Source organism: Esox lucius, chromosome 3, assembly GCF_011004845.1.
Source record: "Esox lucius isolate fEsoLuc1 chromosome 3, fEsoLuc1.pri, whole genome shotgun sequence".
NCBI lineage: Eukaryota > Metazoa > Chordata > Actinopteri > Esociformes > Esocidae > Esox > Esox lucius.
The window spans coordinates 25,346,968-25,370,328 of NC_047571.1; the positions used below are offsets into that span (position 1 = coordinate 25,346,968).

Here is a 23,361-nt window from a genome sequence, read left to right on the forward strand (position 1 = left end):
CAAAAACCACTACACACCATAATTTTCCTCTAAAACCGAGGCACTTTATGTACAGAGGATGAGTGACTAAACAGCTTTAATGGTAGTTACAAGAACACTAACTTAAAAAAAAGTACCTTTTGGAATATCAAGTTACTTATAAAGCGATCGCTTTTTACTTCTTCAAGTGGAGTTGAAAGCATTTTTGAGGGCGCTTACGCTTACTGAAAAGCGTCTGGTAACAGTCGTTCTCCGTCGTGGACACTGATGTGTCTCTTGAGATGATTGCCCGATATGAAAGTCTTCCCACACTGTGGGCATCGGAACTGCTTGCACCCCGTGTGCACGCTCAGGTGGACCTTGAGCGAGCCCGACTGGGCGAAGCGCTTCCCGCAGTGGCTGCAGCCATAGCGTCTCTCCCCCGTGTGGACGCTCTGGTGTCGCTTGAGGTTGCTGGAGTCGGAGAAGCGCTTCCCGCACTGCATGCAGCTGAACGGCTTCTCGCCGGTGTGAACCCTCAGGTGTGTCTTAAGGTTCTTCAGACAGGCCAGCGTCTTGCCGCAGAAAGTGCAAATGAAAAGCTTACCTGCTGCGCCGTCGCGGCTGTAGCTCGCACTGTTGTTGTTCTGGCTGTCGTGCGAGACCCAGCCATCCGTCATGACCAAACCACTGGGTTCAGCCTCCAAACCCTTTCGAGCGGTCACGTGAGGCTCATCGGAGGACAGCGGCGCTCTCTGCCTATTGTCCCTGTACGCTACGGTTTGCTTGTGCTCGGCGCCGGAGCGAGTTGCAGTGCTGACTGCATAGGGGAAAGCGTGCTCTGCGTCCGAGTGTAAGGGCACAACGTCCACGTGAGAGTACGAGCATTCTGGAATGTCATCCCCATGGCCCTGCGGGTTAAGGGCCCCGAGTTGTCGTGGAGGGTCAAACATCATACAGTCGAAGCCCACAGGCTCGGGTATCCCATCACCATTCTCCAATCCCGGGTTCTGGGATATTTTGTTCACACTTGTGTTTTTACTCGGTTCTGGTAAGAGACTGCTGCTGTTGTCTGTCTCGCCACTCACCCATAGACAAGAGCTTGGGTTCTCCTGTTTACTGATTGGTTGAGGAGCTTCGGTGTCCAGGCCGGAATGCCTATCACCCCCATCAACACTGTGATTTAAAGCCTCTACAAAAACGAAGAACAGTGTGTGGATGAACACGAACCGGATGCACATCGTGCCAATAATCATGAGAAATATTGATGCTGAAATGTCTAACTTTATTGCAATAATTTTATCAGTATTCTTATTTCTGGTACAAAAGGTGGATTTCATATTTGTGGTCCAGCATCTGTATATAATAAGATGTGACTAAAATTACACTTTTCTCCAAAAGGCATAATGATAGACATAGTATAATGAAAACACTTAAGTCTTACTATAATTTACTTACCAGTACTCAGTCTCTCTCCTTGGTCAAGATTCTCCCACGCTTCTTCCTGCCTTTCCTCTTTGATGGTCTGCGATTTAGGCTTCAACTCATCCAGTGCTGCAGGCTGTTGCACACAATGTTAGGTCAAATTAGTTAAGAAGCATAGGTTATAACTGGGAAGAATCCTATAACTTTGAGACTTTTACTCGTTAGTTACAAACAATGGATTGTGCAGATATGCGGTCCGTGTCATTTTTGCTTCCAGAACTAGGTTGTGCTGAAAACCAGTGATATTTCGGCTGCTAACAGTCCAAACAAAAGTGGAGAAAAGGGCACCACATCCAAAAGTAACTTTGAATTTTACCTTTCTTTGTGCGGTTACTGTGGTAGTTTGTCCAGTGTCACCTACGGACTTTCCGTCCCTAAACAGGCTGGTGACCAATTGGGAATCAACTGCTCTCCGACATTGTAGCTCGCCTACAATAAGTACCATTAGAGAAGGGAAGTTCATATACACACACACACACACACACTAGTGTATATCAATGGTGTCTTGTTGTAACAAACCAATGTAACAAGTAGGCCTAACTAGCTGTGTGTTTTTCAAATGGAACGCCCAAATCTTACTGCTTGATGTCCTTTTCGATTCCATGCCAAGGTGAGCTCGCGAGCGACTGTGCGCGAGGATGGAACTTCCCATTCCCGCTCTCAGGGCACTCACACGAGACACTTTCAGCTCCATCAGCCGTAGTTTCCTCCTCAATGCTTCATTCTCCTTCTGCCCTCGAGATATCTCCAAATGCAGGACTGCATAGCCATTGTCAACAAGCTCGCAGATTTCAGCCACCGCCGCGTTAGCCAAAACCTCCATGATTGAGGCTAGCTGAGTATGAAAGGCAACTGAATTTGCCATTATTAGACCAGAAAATGCGTTAATATAAGTAACTGTTAATGGATGAAGTTTTGAATAAATATTTTGTAAAAAATATATATAGAGATTCCAACGCCTCGAAATTACATTTAGTCTAGCATAACAAAAATGAACAGCGTCTGGTCAGCAGCGCGAAGGACAATTTCCGGGTCACGAAACTTCCAGAATAAAGGTTCTCCACGAAAAAAATTATTACAGCTCCAAGTAGCATTGAGCTGGTTTCAGCATTCAGCTACCATATTGCACCAATTGCATGCGGAGAGACATGTATGCACCAAATGTGCATAGATGCATCAAATGCCGCATGGATGGGTTGTCCTGTCCCACTTTGCCACAATGTGTCCAACTTAATCCAAAGTTAATAAATTAGCTACAGTCATAACCCTGAGCATATCTCCCAAATCGAACCACACTGTGACACAGATCAAGGGAAACTGTCATTTGGCTGTTATGGCGCCATTGTGTGGCCAAACTGAAATGACTTGCATAAATTACATCACAATCCCTTTGTAGTCATTTATTGATATTCTCACTCTCTCTGTGTGATTCATATGCATATGTGCAAAACCCTGCCCACTTCAATGTTTGTTGGTCAATAAGGGCTTTGTTTCCTGATATATTGTCCTGGCAATTATTAAGGAGTTTTGTCCATAGATGCTAAATGTCAAGGTATGTGAAGATTGGTTTGAATTGTACTTCACTAATTCAAAATAGCTTGATATCTATGATGGGTAAGTTAACAGGTCCCAATTGCAAATATACTCCTTGCGTGGAAATTGACTTATGTACCAAGATTTAATGATATAGGTCATTGGACATTGGTCAAAGGTGACCATATTTTATGATGAACTTGTTTAGATTATTATGCTTTGATTGGGTTTAGTCCATAGATGCCAAATATCACGTAACATGAAGAATGACCATTCGGTATTACAGGGGCAGCGTATGAAGCATTTTTCACAAAATCCCAGATAGCAAAAAATCCAACATTGAGTCAATATTGAATCCCTCTGGCAAAAAAAGGAATTTGACCTGTTTAACAACTTTTAACATTCTATGTCACATGGGGCCAGTGTGATAAACTTCATTAAGGTGTAGTAAGTTGGTCACTTGGGAAGCTTGTTACAACGCCACCATGATGATATTGCATCCAAGGTGGTAGACCTTGGGCCTGTGCTACCATGTACATTCTGGACCCATTGCACTGATTTATCTCACTGGAATTTGCAAAAAAGGTAACAACCAACCACAGTTTCCCCTCGATCCCATTAGGGTGCCTTACATGATGTCCTATGAAAAACTGCAACCATGGCTAATTGTTATCATACACAGAGTTTTACCTGAATACCTTTATTTTGAAGGCAAGAACTCAAACCGGAACAGATCAAGGAAATGGATAAAGGACTTTGCGGGCCTCTAGAGGCAGTTAAGGCCATGCACAGAGAAAAGCAGCAGAGAAGGGAGGCTGCTTCCCACGAATGGGTCAGAAAATTTACCTAATGCTATTTTAGCCCTCAGATGGTAATCAAACTTCCATGTTGAATAATCAATAAAAAATATAATTTTTATCGATATATGGAGAAAGTTTAAATCGTATATATTTTCTCCCTAAACTCATATTTGTGTTTTTATTGTTAATGCAATTTCATTGAATAACCGGTTCACAACATACCTTTTTGAACTTTTTCAACGTTTGAAGGCACAGAACCAAACAATAATCAAAATTACTATGAAGACATAACTTGTCTCCTCCTCCTGGTCCCTTCCCGAACAAGACTGGTGTAGTACTAGGAAGTCCAGGTTGGTTTAGAGGGGAAGGATAGTACTGCGAGTGTGTAAAGCGAGCACATCGAGATAAAAAGTCAATGCAAAATGATAGACGAACCTGCAAGAAAGTTATTTGAAACACTAACTTAAAACATTAACTGTAGATCTATGTCGACCGGTCATTTTTGCTTGTTTTTTTTGCATTATATAAAAATATTAAAAATAATCTATTCACATCTCACATCCCTCCCCTAGAATTCTATTAATGACTGTTTTTGAGGGGAGTTTTTCCCAGAGGTAGCAATTGTATTTCATATAAATAACCACCCTGTGCTGCAATAGTAAGATTCACTGTTTGTGTTGCACCTTTTATAGAGTATATGGCTAGCCACACTTTATAAATATGAACATTAGTGGAAACACACGAAGAATAATTAGTTCCATTCATTTATTTCTTCAAAACTTCCTTAACTGTAAATGACAAATAGCCTACTACAGACAAAACATTCTCAGTCTAAATGTTAAGAGTATAATTACTCATGACTGTTCATGGTAAACTGTGTGACAATACATCTCCAGCACTCGAGCAACCAGAGTGGTTTATCTCTAGATGAACTCTAAGGTTGTGCTTTGCTGGAAACCTCTCCCCACACTGTATGCAAACAAAAGGTCTTTGTCCTATGTGAACACTCTTGTGTCTGATGAGATTACTTGAGTCTGCAAACCGCTTTCCACACAGAGGGCAAACAAATGGTTTCTCTCCCGTGTGGACGTTCAGGTGTTTCTTCAGATAACCAGCTTGGCCGAACTTCTTCCCACACTGAGAACAGCTGAAGGGTTTCTCTCCAGTGTGGACCCGCTGATGAGACTGGAGATACTTTGGACAAGTAAAGCTTTTTCTGCAGAAGCCACAAACATAGCGTTTTTCTCGTTTGCCCACCCTGTGCTGCATTTTATGTCCTGCCATATAACGTTGGACTATGCCCACTTTTGGCCTTGATGTGTTTTCGCTTACATTTACTTTACTCTTTGCCAAACACTTGTCGGCAATGGCAAGATTTCCAACATTTTTACTAGCCTCGTAAGAGATGCGATTTTGCGGATGCAAATTATTACTGCTATTATTGCAATAATACTCATTACTGCTACATTGATATATTTCTCCATAGGGTTCTGAATCAAGAATCGTGGCCTCCGGTTTCACATTGAAAGATTTAACAGGGAACAAAGTGCTTTTCTCAACCACTGGCGCCTGTTGTTGTTGGTTGATGTGTAGTGCAACATGAGTGGGACTTAATTCCGAAGCATAAGAACATGCTGGATCCTCAGAATCAGTTTCAGTGCTTATTGGTGTCCATAAGCCCGAGTATCCTTGCGCCTGTACATTGTGGGCAGCGTTCATACTTGGAAGCTTCTGGTTCGTGCCCTCACTCTCTTGGTCTGCATTGATTTGCGGATCATAGTCCTGAAAGAGACTGTTTGTCTGAGTGTGCCCAATCATATCTCCTTTGTCTTCATCAGCACCTGATTCAACACTACCTATAGATGGGGGGGAAAAAATTAAATACTGTGTAACTGTCCCGTGAGTAATTGAGCAATGACAATTGCCTGGATACAGCTCCTAGCCATGGTATATTGGGCACAATATACCATGGCAATTGTAAATGTAAATGGTCACCAAATTCTGAAGGCTGATTAGCTGAAAGCTGTGTCTTATACAACAGGTGTGTGTTGTGCCTAAGAACAGCTATCAGCTGTGGTATATTGGCCATACACAACACCACCTCATGCCAGGCTGCTTAAATATAACACTGGTTCCAGACATCAGCATTAAGTATTCAAACCACCTTGTTTATAATCGCCTTTCCTCAACTTCCGGAAAAAAACATTTAAAGATGGTGGTGGAATTTTTCAGTAAAGACAAACCATTCCAAAGGACTGGCATTAGAAGTGTTATTATAGCCTCCATTGCACTTACTGTCTCCTTCCATCCTTGACTCGTTCTGTGGAGTTATGTTGTCCTCCATTCTTTCCTCTTTGATTTGAATGCACTCAGACTTACCCATCTCTTTCACCAAAGACTGAAAAGGAACCAGATTTATCATTTCTTAAAATCTTTCAATAGCACATGAAAAAGACCTTGCCACTCCAATTGTGTAAGAGCTCATTAATGATAACTGCCGGACTACAATACCAGCTCTGAATATTTTACCTATAGTGCCTGAATCCATAGATAACGCCAATCAGATAACTGCTTTGAGACCTGATGTTGAATTGCACTGAATTCTATGATGAGAAAATTTTGTTTGAATAGGATATTTTCTTCACAAGCCTGAATGTTTAATAAATAAAAGTTAAAAGTCTGTTTTAACTTACAATAGCAGTAGTCATCAGTTGAAGCATGCACACACAGAAATAAAAGCTTGTGCACATCTAAGCATGCCTTAGGTGACAGAAATCTGAAAACCTTAGAAAAGCAAATTTATACTTTAGTGTGGATGTAATGCAGGAGTGGGCAAGCTTTTTGTCTCGAGGTTCACATTAGGATTTAAAAAATGAATACTATACTAATAAATAATATTGTTTGAAGTTAGAAAAATGCCAGTTATTAATACTCTTTCAGAGTCATAAACACAGACAATTAAACATTTGGAAAAACAGGCGTGATATGCATTGGCTTAATCGGGTTAGACTACCAACCAACCATCTCCCACAACACCTTTCCCAAAATGTTCGTAAGTACGTTGTAATGTTGTGGGATAACTGAGCATACAGCCCAAGTGAGCTCATCTGTCTCTACAGTTATTGCACAGAACATGGCAATTCTTCGTTCCTTAAAACGTGTTCATTGGGATAAAGTTATTTTATTACAGTGACAAGATAGATAACTGAATGAACATCGGTGTGTAGGCTATAGCTGGTTATCTTCTCTTTTGATATAGGACTAGACTGGCTGTAATCACAAGTGTCCATTTACGTAACCAGACTTGAGAAATACCTATTGGAAATACCATTCGGAGCCACACATCACATTATTTTTGCTTAATTAAAATATTACAAAACCTTAGACTCCCGTAGAACGGATACTGTCACTTGCTAAAGGCCAATTTCGAATGGTGGTTCTGCCTAGCTCATATGAGCAATTAAATGTGTACTAGGTGGTCACATTGTTACTCATCTACCTTCATAACAGCACAGGACTGCTTTACAGGGTCTTCTTTGCTTGGATGCTCCTCGTCGCTGCAGAAGTTGTTCAACTCTCTGCCTACGGGACTTCGGTTATATCCATATTCAGCTGGCTCTAAAAACAAAATTAGAATAACAAAATGTTCCTGGCACAAATAATTGAGGACAAAACCAATGAAAACGATACTAACTACTGGAGTTCGTACAATAATAGTGATATCAATCACAAACAAATATTGTAAACAGATTGTTACCTGGGTTGAGGACAGGTCTCGCTGTGTGATTTCTCATGGAGCGCTCTTGTGTTACTGGCTTCTGTCCATGTCCATTCCGCATCTCGATTATCTGCAATCTCTCCCTCAAAACTTCATTTTCTTTTTGACTTCGAGATATTTCCAAATGTAAAACCGCGTATCCGTCGTCCACAAGTTCGCATATTTCCGCCACGGCCGCGTTTACCAAGACCTCCATAATGGAGGTAAGCTGTGTGTGAAACGGAACAGAAGATGACATTGTGCCCGACAAATGGACTGACATCTTGTTATGACTATAACCATATAACTATTTTGTAGAGTATTCAAGGAAAAAGGATTTGAATATCAGTCAGTTGATGTTACAGCGTTTCTATTGTCAGACCAGGCTCGTCCGTTCCACCAGTATGACGCTGCGACCTCGGCGACATAACTTCAAAATAAAAGCCTCGCTATGAAGACGGCAATAAAACACCTGGTTGAAGGGGTTTGTGATATATTGCCAATATACCATGGTTAAGCTCTGTGACGCTTTGTGCCCAAGAACAGCTCAGCCATGGTATATTAGCCATATACCCTAACCCCTCTTCCCTTAATGCATTTATATACCATGACAATCAGCAGGGACATCACTAGAAATTCGTGGATAGGGGGGCAAAGCTTCGGTTAGGGGGGTCTTGGCATACTCCCCTAAACATATTTTCATCATTTTGAGAGTAACTACAGATAAAGATTATCAAAATAAAGTTATTTTTGGTCAAGGTTGGCTAAAAGTACACCTGTCTGTGTTAGACAATGATCTAATGACTTACATTCTATCCAAGTAATGAAATTAAAGTCCACTCCATCCAACACCAATAAAAGGCACAAAAACGGCATACCAAAATACTTTTGTCAACTAGGCTTATAATTCTACATACATTTTCTGTTTCTAAACACGATTTCTCTGAATCATTTCAAAACAGACTTAGTCAGTAGCCTATTCATCTCGGAATGAAGTAATTGAAAATTTGATCATAATAAAAAAAATAATAACCGGATTTTAATAACCGGATCTCCCTTCCTCTAAACAGAATAAGCTGAAATATGTTAACTTAAAATCCCCAAAAAACATACATCTGTGAAACACACACAGTTTTGCTACTGTGTTCTGCTGAAATTGAAGATTATAATCAGCATATCCAACAGCAACTTTGAAAAACATCTTCTTGTACTGTGTAATCTGTGTCAACCTTTTAGCTAGCTTTGTTGCCTTCTGGCAAAGAAAAAAGACTGATCACTTTTGATATTACATGATGTCTGCTCTGTCGTGCAAGTCGAATTTCACGATTTGCAAATTGTCTAAAACAATTTCCATACATGACAATTTTAAAATGTAAATTTTATTTTTAACCTCCATATATTTCTATAAAAAAATGTAGTGGGCTAGCTGAAATGGTATATTGATTAGCAAAAGATACCGTTGCTTTCCAGTGCATTAACATTTTGAACTTGAGAGGATTTACTTCTCAGACCACTAGAAACGGCCGATAATGGGGGTGGTCGATACTAGGGAGACGTTAGCTACTATTTACAGAAGAGAGGGCGCTTCAGATGTGCGAGTTACGATCAAAGTATCACATTCTATCGAACATGCTGCTAAATTAACATGCTTCTATACAATTTCTATACAATTTGCAAGACAAGATGCGATGGGACGTGTGACGAAAAAAAGAAATCACTGAGAAAATATATTGACTGATATATTGATTTATTTGGGCGGGGGGGTTATTAATAATTTAGCGGGGCTAAAATAAGCCTAGCTACGTCCCTGACAATCAGCATTCAGGATATAAAACACCTTTATAAGACTGTATACTATGAGTAGGACCGTATACCAGTAAGACCGTATACCATGAGTATATATGTAAGCAAAAAGGCATAAGGGGGTGTATATTGGCAGTAGCTCACAAACTCCCGATGCGTATGCGTAAATAGAGACCATGCGTATGACATCACTTTATACTGCTCTAATTGCGTTGTTAACAGGTTTATAATAGCAATACGTATCTCAGAGGTATCTGCCTTTAACTTCAATTTGCCTTCATTGCGCATTTAGAATTGTCATTGTGCTTGCATTTTTCAGCTGTTACATACGCATCTCTATGACTATGGGGTGCCAAATGTAAAAGTTAGGTAAAAAAAAATGTAGCTGATACATTTTCAACATTTAGCTCACTTTCCTCACATTTAGCACATTTTCCTCACATTAGAGACAGAATTTATATATTATATCTAAATGTTAAATCTAAATGTTATATCTAAATGTTAAATATATATCTAAATGTTAAATCTAAATGTTATATATAAATCTGAATATTACATTTTAGGCGGTGCAGTGCGATATGAAGCCGCTGCAGTGGGCGTGGTTTTCTTGGGGATTTTAATATTTTCTAAATATTTAGCTTTACACTTGGCGACACATTTAGATATAACATTTAGATTTAACATTTAGATATATATTTAACATTTAGATTTAGATATAATATGTATATATATATTTAAGATTTAGATATAATATTTAGATTTAACATTTAGATATAAATTGTACATTTTGATTTAGATATAACATTGAGATTTAACATTTAGATATAAATTTTACATTTAGATTTAACATTTAACATTTAGATATATATTTAACATTTAGATTTAGATTAAACATTTAACATTTAGATATATATTTAACATTTAGATTTAACATTTAGATTTAGATATAACATTTAGATTTAACATTTATATATATATATATACACTCACCTAAAGGATTATTAGGAACACCTGTTCAATTTCTCATTAATGCAATTATCTAATCATCCAATCACTTGGCAGTTGCTTCAATGCATTTAGGGGTGTGGTCCTGGTCAAGACAATATCCTGAACTCCAAACTGAATGTCAGAATGGGAAAGAAAGGTGATTTAAGCAATTTTGAGCATGGCATGGTTGTTGGTGCCAGACGGGTCGGTCTGAGTATTTCACAATCTGCTCAGTTACTGGGATTTTCACGCACAACCATTTCTAGGGTTTACAAAGAATGGTGTGAAAAGGGAAAAACATCCAGTATGCGGCAGTCCTGTGGGTGAAAATGCCTTGTTGATGCTAGAGGTCAGAGGAGAATGGGCCGACTGATTCAAGCTGAAAGAAGAGCAACTTTGACTGAAATAACCACTCGTTACAACCGAGGTATGCAGCAAAGCATTTGTCAAGCCACAACACGCACATGTAGACTGCAAAATATTGAATGAAATAAAGTATACTGTCAACTTTTACTTTGAAAATGCTGTGTGGGTTGAGGGGAACCGGAAATTTCTCTTCTTCGTCCCATTCCTATTGTTTGTAGCTTGGCTAGCTAGCTATTCTCCCGATGGGGAAACTCTTCGCTCATCGGTATTTCGAAATCCATAGTACCACACATATTTATTAGACATTTTAAAGTGTATAATAACCATAGACGACCCTTGAAAATGAACACAATAGTTGGATCTATGTGGAATTCCAAGGCTTTACACGAGCAGTTAGCGTCCATCATGGGGGCGTTGACCAAGGCAGCGGTGGCAGACATCTGTGAAGTCGTTGATGAAGGTTATGCGATTTTGCAATTAGAAATATCAAGAAGCTATAAGGAGAACGAGGACCTCAAGAAGAAACTGCATTTGATCGAGTCTATAATTGCCCGAGGAAGCGATGGGAAAGGCGGAGCTCAAGATGTTGCTACAGAACCAGTCCCACCGCCAGGTGAATGTGTCCTTCCAAAGCCGTCTCTGCCGGAGGACACCTGTCATAAAAGTAATGGGATCATAACTACTGGAAATCGCTATTTTGTTGAGGAAGAAGAGGTCCGTTCCCATTTTAACTCTTTCGATTTTTATATCAATATAACCTTTGCTTCTTTGTTCACTGAAGCTAGCCTACTTACTATGTTCTAATGTCAAAACAAAATCCTACATTGTCCTAAAATTTTAAGTGATATAATTTGTTGCAGTTACCTGATGTGGTGCTCATCAAAGATGAGGACTCCGAAGACTGTGATACACATGAGGAAGGTGAGCAACAGAGAGCAGATCTGTGTGGTGTTAATCGCTCAGACACAAAACTAAGTAACTGGCATCTGATCAAATTACGCATGACACGTAGTTTTTTATCCATTTCAGATAATGTTTTGCTCTAATCTAATGTGTCCTGTATAACAGAATTAAGGAAGTTAGCTTCTGCCTATATGGGTTGGCGCAATGCATACACTGTTTTGCTCCCCACCCAACGTCATGCAGTTCAACTGTTAATTAACGCGTTGCATAATCACAGGTTTGGGATAGTCAAAGATCGAGATGTGCTCAACACTGCAGCTAAGATAATAGTTAAAATAATTAATTATTCTGGCTAGCACCAAATCTAAAGTCCTTTTCTTTAGTCTGGAAAGCGTGTGGTCAAGAAGTGTGGATAATAAAGGGATTGTAAGCTCATACTTTAAGGTGGCATTGTTATCGACCTTGCTAGTGACTGCAGACAAAAGTTTTATTTTATTTTATATAACAGCTTTCGTTCCAGACCAGTGAGTAACAGTTCCTCATTGTGTAGTCATCTGGTCGAATTAGCCAGGCTAGTGATTAATAGTATTTCAGAGTTAAAAAAAACATCACAATTTATAGAACTTTATTGGGATTCATAATCGATTGGATTGATTATTTTTTTTCCCCATATATTAGATCCAGGCCACCAAAAAACATGGTCCCTGTACCTTGAGGATTGATGATATTCTCTCTAAGAATGTATCTTGGGTTAGCTCCCACCATGCAGTCCTTGGCAGTGATGTCATCAAGTTCAGATCCCTACTATTTGTAACCAAGACATTTGACAACAAAGCCTCTATTGTAAATGAGTACCGCAACGCTTATTTCATGCTAACCATAGTATCTGATGCTGTGTTTTGTTTCTTTTCCAGGTGTTAATGTCTCCTCTGTGGAAGGGGATAGCGCTTCCCATACATCCCCCAATTCAAGAAAAGAGGGGACCAGTCCGGCACATTTCATAAGTAAGAAGAGGGACTGGCAAGGGAAAGAAGATGGCAGTATCTTCCAGAGTGAGCAAAAGAAGGAGTCATCCATGCACACACTCAAACGTCCGGCATCTAGATTAGGTTTTGGGAAACGGAGGAGCATGGGCCCTCAGTACACTCTGCATGAAAGCCCCAATCAGTCAGGTTCCTCTCGTCTCCAAAGTGGGGACAGAATGGAGACAGGAGAGCTTGTTTGCTCCTATGCCTCAGAAACAGACTCTGATGTGCTTGTGGTACACCCTGAGCCTCCGCTTGTTCCCACTGTATCAGCTGTCAACTCCAGCAGTCAAGCAGGGACTCATAGTGACAGGAGGGATATGGACATGATTGACTCTCAGCCTTTCCAAGTAGAGATGGACATGTGCTCTACGTGGACCAAAACGGCTAAGCCAGAGATTACGTTCTCCCAGCTCCAACAAAATCTAGAAAATATTTCAGGCATGAGTCCTGCTCACTGTCAGATCACACAGGGGTTGAACACAGGATCGAAATTTGACGGACCAGACATGATGAGTTTTGGCATGTACGACAAACAGTCCAACCTCCCCCAGTGGAGCGAGGTCCAAGGGGGCTCTGACAGCAGGGAGAAGCGTTTTGTTTGCCTCTTCTGTCACAAGTGTCTCATGACGTCTCAGAACCTTGAGGTGCACATGCGCATTCACACAGGAGAGAGACCTTTCAGTTGCAGCCAGTGCGGGAAAAGGTTCACCCAGTCAGCCCATCTGAAAACCCACCAGAGCGTACACACTGGAGAGCGGCCGTTTGCATGTAGACTTTGTGGGAAAAGTTTCATAGTGAAATACAGTCTCACGTTACACCTTAAGAAACACCACCCCAATGTTTGATGCGTTTGTGATGTTAAAACAAATGGGACATGCATGAGATTGTATCTTAACAATTTACTGTCCAAAAGCTTCTAAAAATACATTTCTATTGTTTAAAATTGGATCACAATTCCATGTATGAAATCCTTTTATGTAGGTATTAGAAAATAAAGAATATATACGGTGACTACTTTTAGTACTTCTCATGAAAGATTTCTGTATTTTATTTTTGTTTACATTTTGTATAGTTTTAATGTTTTCTATGAACTACCATTGGTTGTCATCAGCAGGCTAAACATACAAGTTATTGTAGAAGGGTTAGGGATAAAAACAATATTGCCTAGTGGGCTAAGAAAACAATTGTAGCTAAGAACACTCTTTGCCCTTCCGTGTCAAAATACTGTAGATACTATTTTGGGGTGGACACAATAAGAGCATGTTCCCCATAGTGTGTCGAACCAAATTACCGTATACATGGATTCTTGTTTGAATTACAATAGCAATTAAATCAAGACTTGCATTAAACTGAAATTCCTACCCTTTTCCCACTCTATAGTCATTATGTCTGGACCAATATCATGGTCTGCATATGTGAAAACTGTGGATTTATACTTTTTGTAGTATATAACTGATAACGTTGTAAAAAAAAAGACATTTAAACTGAATGTTATTTTTTTCAGGCTAAAGGTGTGGATGGTTCAGCACATCAGCATTTTCTAGGTAGATTTTTTTTAATGTAGGTCCTGCTTGCTCTGCTGCCACTACTCCATCTCTTGACCTTACTTTGTGTCTCGAGGACTCTGCACTACTGTCAGTTGTAATAGGAGACGGTTGTAAACAGAAGCACACCAAAAACAGGCAGGCTATTTAGGATGCATATCAAACAAGCAAGACAACAAATAGGCAGTCAGAATAGCGATGTATGTTCTTTTGTTGATCATCGTTTTAAATATTGGTTCGTGATGTGAGGACACTGCTCTTGGTTGCTGGAGGTGTTCAGAGACTTAAGGGACGTACAGACTGGTGACAAATCAAAGGGAAAAACCAGTGTTGGGCCACCAGAACAGCGTAAATGCACTTTGGCATATATTCTACAAGTCACTAACTGATGGAACACCATTCTCCAAAAATCTATTCTCTCATTTGGTGTTTTGTGGATGGTGGGTGTTGGCCAACAATTAGATCTGTGTTTCCCAAACCTTTTCAGTTACTGTACCACCAACAGAATTTAGCTTTGCTCTAAAAACCCCTGAAGTACCCCCTCGTTAATTTGACTAGTAAGCCTATGTTGTCATGAGTGTTCTCAAGTACCCCCTGTTGATAGGTCCTCGCACCCCTGGTTGGGCGTTAGATCAGGGCTGCTCAACCCCGTTCCTGGAGATCCACTGTATAGGTTCTCTCTCCAACCTAGTTTAGCTATTCATCCAGCTATTAGAATAAGGTGTGCTAAATTAGAGTTGGAAAGAGAACCTACAGTAGATCTCCAGGAACAGGGTTGGGCAGCCCGACGTAGACCCTTTCCTTGTGCCATCTTGGTCCAGAATCGAGGTCCTCTGGCCCTGCTCACGTGCCACATGTTAGGATGTTAACTGCTTAAATGTATGGAAGCATCTGCCTTTATCTTCCTCCACTCATTTATTCAGGGGTTTCCTATCATTTGTCACTCGTCTGTATCTTCATGTTATGGTCTTGTGAAAAGCTGAATGTATTCTGACCGATGCTCTTCTATTTTAGAATGTCTACAGGTTCATACCGTTGTTAGAAGAAACGTGATTGTCACAGTGGTTGGCAGATATGTCAAGGTTATGTACTGCTGAATTTGATTCATTATAAGATTAAAGGTGTACCGGGCAAATTCCTAATGTCTGCATGCATTATTTTTGGATACTAGAAGACAAAAGGAGTCTACTGAAAACATATATATATATATATATATATAAAACAAATATTCTTGGGCTATCCATAACTACAGGGCTGGTCTGTCGTGGCCCTGGGTGTCTACAGCCCTGTGAGATGTCTTCCTAGGAAATATAGCAAAATTTATAGGAAATGGTCATTAACAAAGTTAGAAATAATGATTTTTTTATTGAAATAACAATTGTGTCCAAACTTAGCTCTCGTCAAAGTATCCTCCATTTGCAGCAATTACAGCTTTGCCGACTTTTGGAATTGTAGTTTCAATTTGCCAAGGTAATCTGAAGCGAATTCACCCTATGCTTCCTGAAGCACATCGCACAAGTTGGATTGGCTTGATAGCACTTCAGCACAATACTTTCAAGCTGCTCCCACAACAACTCAGTTGGGTTGAGATCCAGTGAGTGCTGGCCACTCCATTATAGATAGAATACCAGCTGACTGCTTTTTCCCTAAATAGTTCTTGAATAGTTTGGAGTTGTGCTTTGGGTCATTGTACTGTTGTAGGAGGAAATTGGCTCCAATCAAGGACCGTTCACAGGGTATGGTGTTGCAAAATGGAGTGATATCCTTCCTTCTTTTACACTGCACAAATCTCCCACCAAAGCACCCCCAGACCATCACGTTGCCTCCACCATGCCTGATGGTATCAAGCACTCCTCCAGCATCTTTTCATTTGGTTTGTGTCTCATGAATGTTCCTGGTGATCTGAACACCTCAAACTTTGATTAGTCTGTCCATAACAGCTTTTTCCAATAATCCTCTGTCCAGTGTCTGTGTTCTTTGCATCTTAATTTTTCTTTTAATTGGATAGCCTGAGAGATGGCTTTTTCTTTGCAACACTGCCTAGAATGCCAGCCTCCCACAGTCACCTCTTCAGTGTTGACGTTGCAATGGGTGTTTTGCGGGTACTATTTAATGAAGCTGCCAGTTGAGGACCTGTGAAACGTCCGTTTCTCAAACTAGACACTGTAATATATTTGTCCTCTTGCTCAGTTGTGCACCAGGGCCTCCCACTCCTCTTTCTATTCTGGTTAGAGACAGTTTGTGCTGTTCTGGGAAGGTAGTACACAGCGTTGTATGAGACCTTCTGTTTCTTGGCAGTTTCTCGCCTGAAATAGCCTTCATTTCAAAAACTTTTGAGTGAACCTTCAAAGGTTATCCTGCCCAGAGAAACATTTTAGAACCTTGATTCAGCAACATCCTGTTTTCATATGAAGACATGCATATGGTGCTGGAGATAATGAGGTTGAAATCTGGTGGAATTGCCCTTTAATTTGGAGCATCTAACAAAATGTATACCTGGGAATGGTGAATACCTGGGAATGTTTTCTATATGGTGTTTAAATTTTAGCCACACCAAACATAGCTTTAAACAATTTTATTAAAAAAAACAAAACATTACACAAATCTAAACCTGTCACCATTTAATTTTTCATTATGCTATAGTTGTATTTGGTAAAAATGACACTTTACTACAATGTAAAATAGTGAGTGTACAGCTTGTATAACAGTGTAAATTTGCTGTCCCCTCAAAATAACACAACACACAGCCATTAATGTCTAAACCACTGGCAACAAATGTGAGTACACCCCTAAGTGAAAATGTCCAAATTGAGCCCAATTCATATGACACCGAGGAGGGGAAATGGCTAATTGGGCTCAATTTGGACATTTTCACTTAGGGGTGTACTCACTTTTGTTGCCAGCGGTTTAGACATTAATGGCTGTGTGTTGTGTTATTTTGAGGGGACAGCAAATTTACACTGTTATACAAGCTGTACACTCACTATTTTACATTGTAGTAAAGTGTCATTTTTTCAGTGTTGTCACAAAAGATATAATCAAATTTTTACAAAAATGTGAGGGGTGTACTCACTTTTGTGAGATACTGTATATTCAATGTAACACTGAAAACCCCCTTAATGATAATTAGTTTTGCAGTCAGATTTAAATGCATGTGTTATTTAAATTGATGATAAATGGTTGTAGTTGTTCAAATGTTAATGTTTATATAAATGTATTTATCATGTTCATTTTGTTGAATGTCATGTAAGCTGCATTGGATTTAGTTTTACAGCCAAATGCTTCAACGTTGTAACTACATTCTTACAATAATATCCTTTCTATTTTTAGATTTTATTATGAAGAACTTCCTGTCCCAATAACTTCTGATATTTTGGTATAAAAAGTAATTTACTCCAACAGACTACAGTGCCTTTGGAAAGTATTCGGTCCCATTTACCACTCCACATTGTGTTAAAGACTTAATTTATAACTGATTACATTACTATTGCCATCAACCTACACACAATGCCCCATAATTACAAAGCAAAAACACAAATCCACTTGTTGAAAATCATAATCCTCAATATCTCATATAGAAAAATACACAAGTGATGGGGTATGATTACTTTCTGAAGACACTATTCACATGCTAATTATGTCTCCCATTTTTAAACATGACAGTAGTAAACTTGATGACGCAACACATGCATGGGCAAGTGAGGTTACGTACATGTGTCCTGCAGTATCAAGATCTCAACGCTATATAGCACCTTTGGGATAAGATGGAACAGGCTGTTCACAGCACAAGTGTAGTCTGAATAAATCTAAGCTGTCAATCGCTTCTTTTACTGAATAGTCACCATTTTATACCTAGCAACAGTGTTGTGCTTTAACAAGCTCAGAAGTCCTAAAGATTGACACTGTTAATGAAAGCTAACCCATATTTGTTTAACATTACCTTGCTAACTAAGCCAGTCACACACTACTGTAGTAGCTAATATTACTATTGACCACCCCATACTACATTCTTCTAGGAAACTTTATGATCAACATTACTCTCTATATTATCTGTGGGGTTTATGCAATGGGTAAACCTTACCAAAATATTTGATAGTTCAACAGATTTTAATCTATTTTATTTCAACAGGAAATAAGAATTGCAGCCATTTTAATAAGTTATCCTCCAGGGTTGACATGCTTCTCAGACTGCCTGCACACTTCAATAATGCCATCATAAAATGGTTGACGTATTTATTTTAGGTTCTCATTTGCTGGACTATACAGCTTGTTTCATGATTAGTTGAGTAAATAACTATAATAATTAATGCCCTCAGTAAACAGAAACGAATACAGTAAAGAAAAAAGTATATTTGTTATATAAGGTAGGTTTACTGTGAGAACACATTGTGTTACAGTTCTGGGGCCATTTTTCGAAAAAGCATCTTTTGTTTTTTAATTAACTTAAGGGATTCATCAAAACATAAGATGCTTTTGAGAAACAGGCTCCTTACTTGACATGAGTCGTCTTCTTGCAAGCACACTAACAACGTTATATTGTTACATATAAATACAACCCTTGATGAAGAAGATCTTTTTTGGGGGGCGAATATACAGAGTAGGATATGAACACATTTGAAAATACACACAATGGTTCTTATGGATCCTTTAAACTGTTATGGTAGCAAACAAACTCATACGGAATTTACTTGTTAATTTTCAAATTACATTCCAGAGGTAATACATGGCTCATCGAATGGCTTTATAAATTGGATTACATTTTCTTAATTGTACCAAAGAAAACTGAAGCTATGACAGCGTCCTAACGTAACTCCACAGTGTTTCTCAGTTCATTCATCAACACAATTAGTATGAAAATACAAGCACGCCCAATAATCTTCAATGTCCGTACTTCAACATTAAAACACTATCAGGGTTCTGGTCTAATGCGGGTCTAATGCATGTTACTTCACAGATTAGGGTGGTGTTTCTGTTGGTGCAGCCTCAGGTTTTGTTTCCCGGCGAATCTTTTACCGCAGTGCTCGCAGGCAAATGGCCTCTCTCCAGTGTGAACGCTCTGGTGTGTTTTCAGGTGGCCAGACTGGGTAAACCTCTTCCCACACTGGGCACAGCTGTACGGTCTCTCTCCTGTGTGGACCCGCAGGTGTGTCTCAAGACTTCGTGACGACGTGAAACACTTGCTGCAGAAGGTGCAAATAAAACGCTTGTTCTCTCTATTGTCGTACTTGGCTGTGGTTTGAAGTCCTGCGGCGGTCATTTGGTAGTGGGAAGAGTTCAAGTCTGCAACCTTGTCAATAAGCAATTCCCTGCGGTCCGGTTTCAGATATTGCCCGTGTTGCATGGAAACCATTCCTGGCATGCCCTGGTTACTCCACGAAGAACACATATCCAGTTCCACATTGTATGGCAGAGAGCTGACCATCGAAACACCTCTTTTCATTTCAAAATTCCCAGCAACAGAATTTTGACTACTGTCTGGTTCATACGGGAATCGTTTCCTAGCGGGGTGAGTAGCTGCGACGTCTGCGTCAGCTTCCGACTGGAAATCATAAATGGGTTCCACTGTCTCCATTTCGCTGTCGCCCCCTCGTGGACTGGAGGACCCAGGCTCGCTGGGTGTCTCACGCAGCATGTAGTCTAAGCCCAGCGGGTTCTCTCGGCCAGCCGTGAACTCGGAGCGCAAGCCCTGGGGAGTCTTCTGAGAGCCCTCGATCCTCTGCTCAGACTGGTGGCTGCTGTCCTCTCCACCTCGGTCCCAGTCCCTCAACCTGGTCTGCAGGGAGGACGGGGTCAATCGAGACAGCCCTTCTTCACTGTTATCCATTTTGACAGACGTTGCCTCTGTACCTTAGGGAAGACATTGGAGCAAATGAGGACATTTATAATGCTGCAAAGAAACTGTGCTGGTCCACATTATTATTCAGTATGGTGGAGAGGTTGGAGATATCCCGGTTAACAGGCTGGTTTAAATATTACACTACATGCTGTTATGGAAATTCTTGAACTGATGAATACTTAGTCCTATACATGTATAAATGGGTTACTAGTTAAAGGTACTGAGTCCCCATGTTTAGATAAGAAAAGGAATGTAGGAGAGGGGGATCTGGTATTTGTTAATGGTCATCATTGGATGGTCTCAGAAGATCACTGGGTTATCCATTAATTGTCTATCAGTTTATCTGTTCTCTGTCCAGATGCTGTGTGTCCCTTAGAGTTTAAATGGTAACCAACAAGGTCCTTGGTTTAATGTGGGGGAGGACAGCCTGCCCCTTGGTAAAAACCTAGGTATTGACAGAACAAAGGGAATGTGTATTATAGACATGGGACAGCCCGCCCATTGGGTAAAACCTATGTGACGTAAGACAACAGGGCAGCATCTCACCACACCCCTGTTAACTGTAATAAATACCGTTCATGCATTTACCTCAGATTTCTCAGAGGATTATTCTGTAAGCTTTTGACGGGTCTCTCTATTTGCAAATAAACTGCTAACTATGCCAAGAGAATTTTGTCTCTGTACTTACTCCTTTAACAGTTCCTATCAATGGAATTACCATCACACTGCACAAAGTAGACAACACAAATTTAATTTAGGGTTCAAAAACATTTAAAATGTGGTTGTAGCGGAGCCATCTACTACATGCCTGGGTGATGCAGACAAACTGTTTTGGGCAACAACGCTCACCACAAATGACTGTCAGCAATGGGCAGACTTTGTAAGCACTAAGATATTTCTAGGAGTGGCATTCAAGCTCACGTCACTACTTCAGGCCAGGAACAGAAGGCAGTTGACAGGACAATGCAGACGTTGAATTCGCCACAAAGCATTCCGCTCCACCAGGTTAACAGTTCACACGGTATCCTTACCCTCTTCACTGATCAGCAGAATATCCTGAGTGTCATTGCAAGCATCTGAGTCCCCGATCATCTTCTCCTCCTTGATCAGGACTACGTCCGGTCTGCTCTCCTCGGGTAACTGTAACACCACCTGGTATCATGAGGGGGCATGTTCAATTGAAAATACAGGCAATTGCAAGGCATTATAAAAATGCAGTAGTATACTTTGGGCTATACTGTTATATAGGGCAAGGTCTGTAAAACGAGCTGCAGAAGCTGTTGAATTGGAGACATACCATGTGATCCGGTAGAAGACTTACAAGAGAAATAAATAACATGTTTATTGGCTCCATCTGTTTACAGTCTACATTAAAATGACTAAAACCCAACCAAAACTCTAAAGACATGATGATGGGTTTCATGAACATTCACTCTGATGAGCTTGCTATAAAATTATTAGAACTAATGCTATTAATGAGAATAAAATGAAAAAAATGATGGTATTGGCAAATGAACGGTTTTCTTCCATTTGATTTCATTCCTCTCCCAATTTCTAATATTCAATTTGCTATGACGGCCTTTGCAATTTGTGACAGCAATATAACCAACTGCTGTTTCACCGCTATTCCTTCCTAACTTAAAATGCTGACACATCATGTAATAAATAACATCAAGTAATAGGTTAAGGGTTTACTTGTAAAATAAAAAAATTGAAACTAATAGGCTTCTTGTAGGATTAATGACTTATTTTCAGTAGGTATATGGCAAATCATTATATTAGTGAGCAAAGCCATTTTAAATCCTGAATAAAGCTTCCCATGTACTTTTTTCTTATACCTCTTTATTTTCAGATTCTTCTGTGGCTTGTTCTGTGGCTTCCTGAACAGCTGTGATCGTTCCAGTTCTTCTTAGATTATCATTTGTTTGCTTGGTACAGGCAGCCTTTCCAGATGAAGGACGTTCTAGGACCAAGGACTTACAATGAAGTAAAATCACACAACACTTTTGATGATGTTAACCCAACAAACACAGACACACACACAGACACACAGACACACAGACACACAGACACACAGACACACAGACACACAGACACACAGACACACAGACACACAGACACACACACACACACACACACACACACACACACACACACACACACACACACACACACACACACACACACACACGTACCTGCATTGATGGAATCGCACAACATCAATGGATTGTTATCTTGGTGGTTTGATTCAGACATGTTCCCCCTCTGCCCACGCGCAATGATGGTTTCAATCAGCTCGAGTTTCCTTCTCAATGCCTCATTCTCTTTGTGGCTTCGAGATATTTCCAATTGTAAAACAGCATAGCTGTCATCGACGAGCTCGCAGACTTCAGCCACCGCTGCTTTGGTCAATGCGTCCATGATGGACGACAGTTGCGTATGAAAAGCTCTGTAGTTGGTCATTATGTTCTGTAGAAATTGACGCAAAGCTTGCGCCTTTTCCTCTGGAAATGTGGTATAAACAGTCTCTTCGAGTTAACTAAAAGCGAGTCTATTGCTATATGGGCTTTTAGCTATTAAGCGGACGGGTAGGTCCCAGAGAACTAAGCTAGCCAGCGCTAACTTAGCTGCTATCTAGCAGGTTGTTGTAGCTGCAACTACCTCGTATTCGCAATGGCAACACATAAAATAGATGTTCCGGTTTGCCCGCCCCCTTCCCGACATCTTCTTCTGTGGTATTTGGCGTTCAAGAACTTAAAAAAAATGACGACAAAAATATAAAGGATTATACTGAACAAAAACTTAACCACGACATAAAACAATTTCGAAGTTGTTAATGAGGAAATCAGTCAATTGAAATACATTAATTCGGTCCTAGTCTATGGATGTCATGACTGGAAATACAGTGTGCAGATGGACAACGGCTGGGATCTATTATTACAACTCCTGAAACAAGGGACCTACAATGTCGCGTTTATATATTTATTCAGTATATGTGGACCCCTGTTCAAAAGGCAGAGACATCAGTTAAAATAAACCATTAGTAGACATATTGTGTATTCCAATACAAGAACGTTTATTGAAAGTGTGGTCAACTTGAAAGTTTTAGTCTGATAAATCATATAGGATTTTCTATTATGTTTTGGAACCATCTTATAGGTGATTGGTGATGATGTGATCCTATGGAAATCCTACAGGGGTGTCTAGTAGAAATCTTGATTAAAATCCTTTTAAGATAAGACCCTAGAAATGTCACTATAGAAATATTATAATCACAAATAAAATATGAAAATACCAATAATCCTAAAGGATGGACCCAAATCATGATAGAAATGACTCAATTATTTTTAATAGGGTCACA

At 40.0% G+C, this 23,361-nt stretch overlaps 4 protein-coding genes across 5 annotated transcripts; 1 reads left to right on the forward strand and 3 right to left on the reverse strand.

The window, feature by feature from the left end:
- Positions 1–19: 19 nt before the first annotated feature.
- Positions 20–2,775, reverse strand: LOC105023375 (zinc finger protein 629-like). The gene is made up of 4 exons (XM_010892525.3): positions 2,023–2,775; positions 1,760–1,872; positions 1,417–1,519; positions 20–1,150 (listed from the first exon to the last, which is right to left on the reverse strand). The coding sequence occupies exons 1-4, from the start codon at positions 2,306–2,308 to the stop codon at positions 201–203; spliced, it is 1,452 nt and encodes a 483-aa protein (XP_010890827.1). The 5' UTR covers positions 2,309–2,775; the 3' UTR covers positions 20–200.
- A 1,751-nt stretch (positions 2,776–4,526) lies between these two features.
- LOC105023384 (zinc finger protein 1 homolog) lies at positions 4,527–7,975 on the reverse strand. Its single transcript, XM_010892536.3, has 4 exons — positions 7,534–7,975; positions 7,276–7,394; positions 6,072–6,174; positions 4,527–5,632 (listed from the first exon to the last, which is right to left on the reverse strand). The coding sequence occupies exons 1-4, from the start codon at positions 7,814–7,816 to the stop codon at positions 4,641–4,643; spliced, it is 1,497 nt and encodes a 498-aa protein (XP_010890838.1). The 5' UTR covers positions 7,817–7,975; the 3' UTR covers positions 4,527–4,640.
- Positions 7,976–10,861: 2,886 nt separating this feature from the next.
- Positions 10,862–15,316, forward strand: LOC105023392 (zinc finger protein 2-like). The gene is made up of 3 exons (XM_010892548.4): positions 10,862–11,403; positions 11,550–11,610; positions 12,507–15,316. Exons 1-3 carry the CDS (start codon positions 11,032–11,034, stop codon positions 13,463–13,465), a joined length of 1,392 nt encoding a protein of 463 aa, XP_010890850.1. The 5' UTR covers positions 10,862–11,031; the 3' UTR covers positions 13,466–15,316.
- Positions 15,317–18,267: 2,951 nt separating this feature from the next.
- Positions 18,268–22,709, reverse strand: LOC105023402 (gastrula zinc finger protein 5-1-like). Of its 2 annotated transcripts, none has more exons than XM_020045315.2 (4): positions 22,196–22,709; positions 21,839–21,963; positions 21,032–21,152; positions 18,268–20,005 (listed from the first exon to the last, which is right to left on the reverse strand). In XM_020045315.2, exons 1-4 carry the CDS (start codon positions 22,461–22,463, stop codon positions 19,113–19,115), a joined length of 1,407 nt encoding a protein of 468 aa, XP_019900874.2. In that variant the 5' UTR covers positions 22,464–22,709; the 3' UTR covers positions 18,268–19,112. The 2 variants fall into 2 exon arrangements, with proteins under 2 accessions (XP_019900874.2, XP_010890859.2); XM_010892557.3 differs by having other exon boundaries at positions 18,268–20,011; positions 22,196–22,708.
- Between the last annotated feature and the right edge of the window lie 652 nt (positions 22,710–23,361).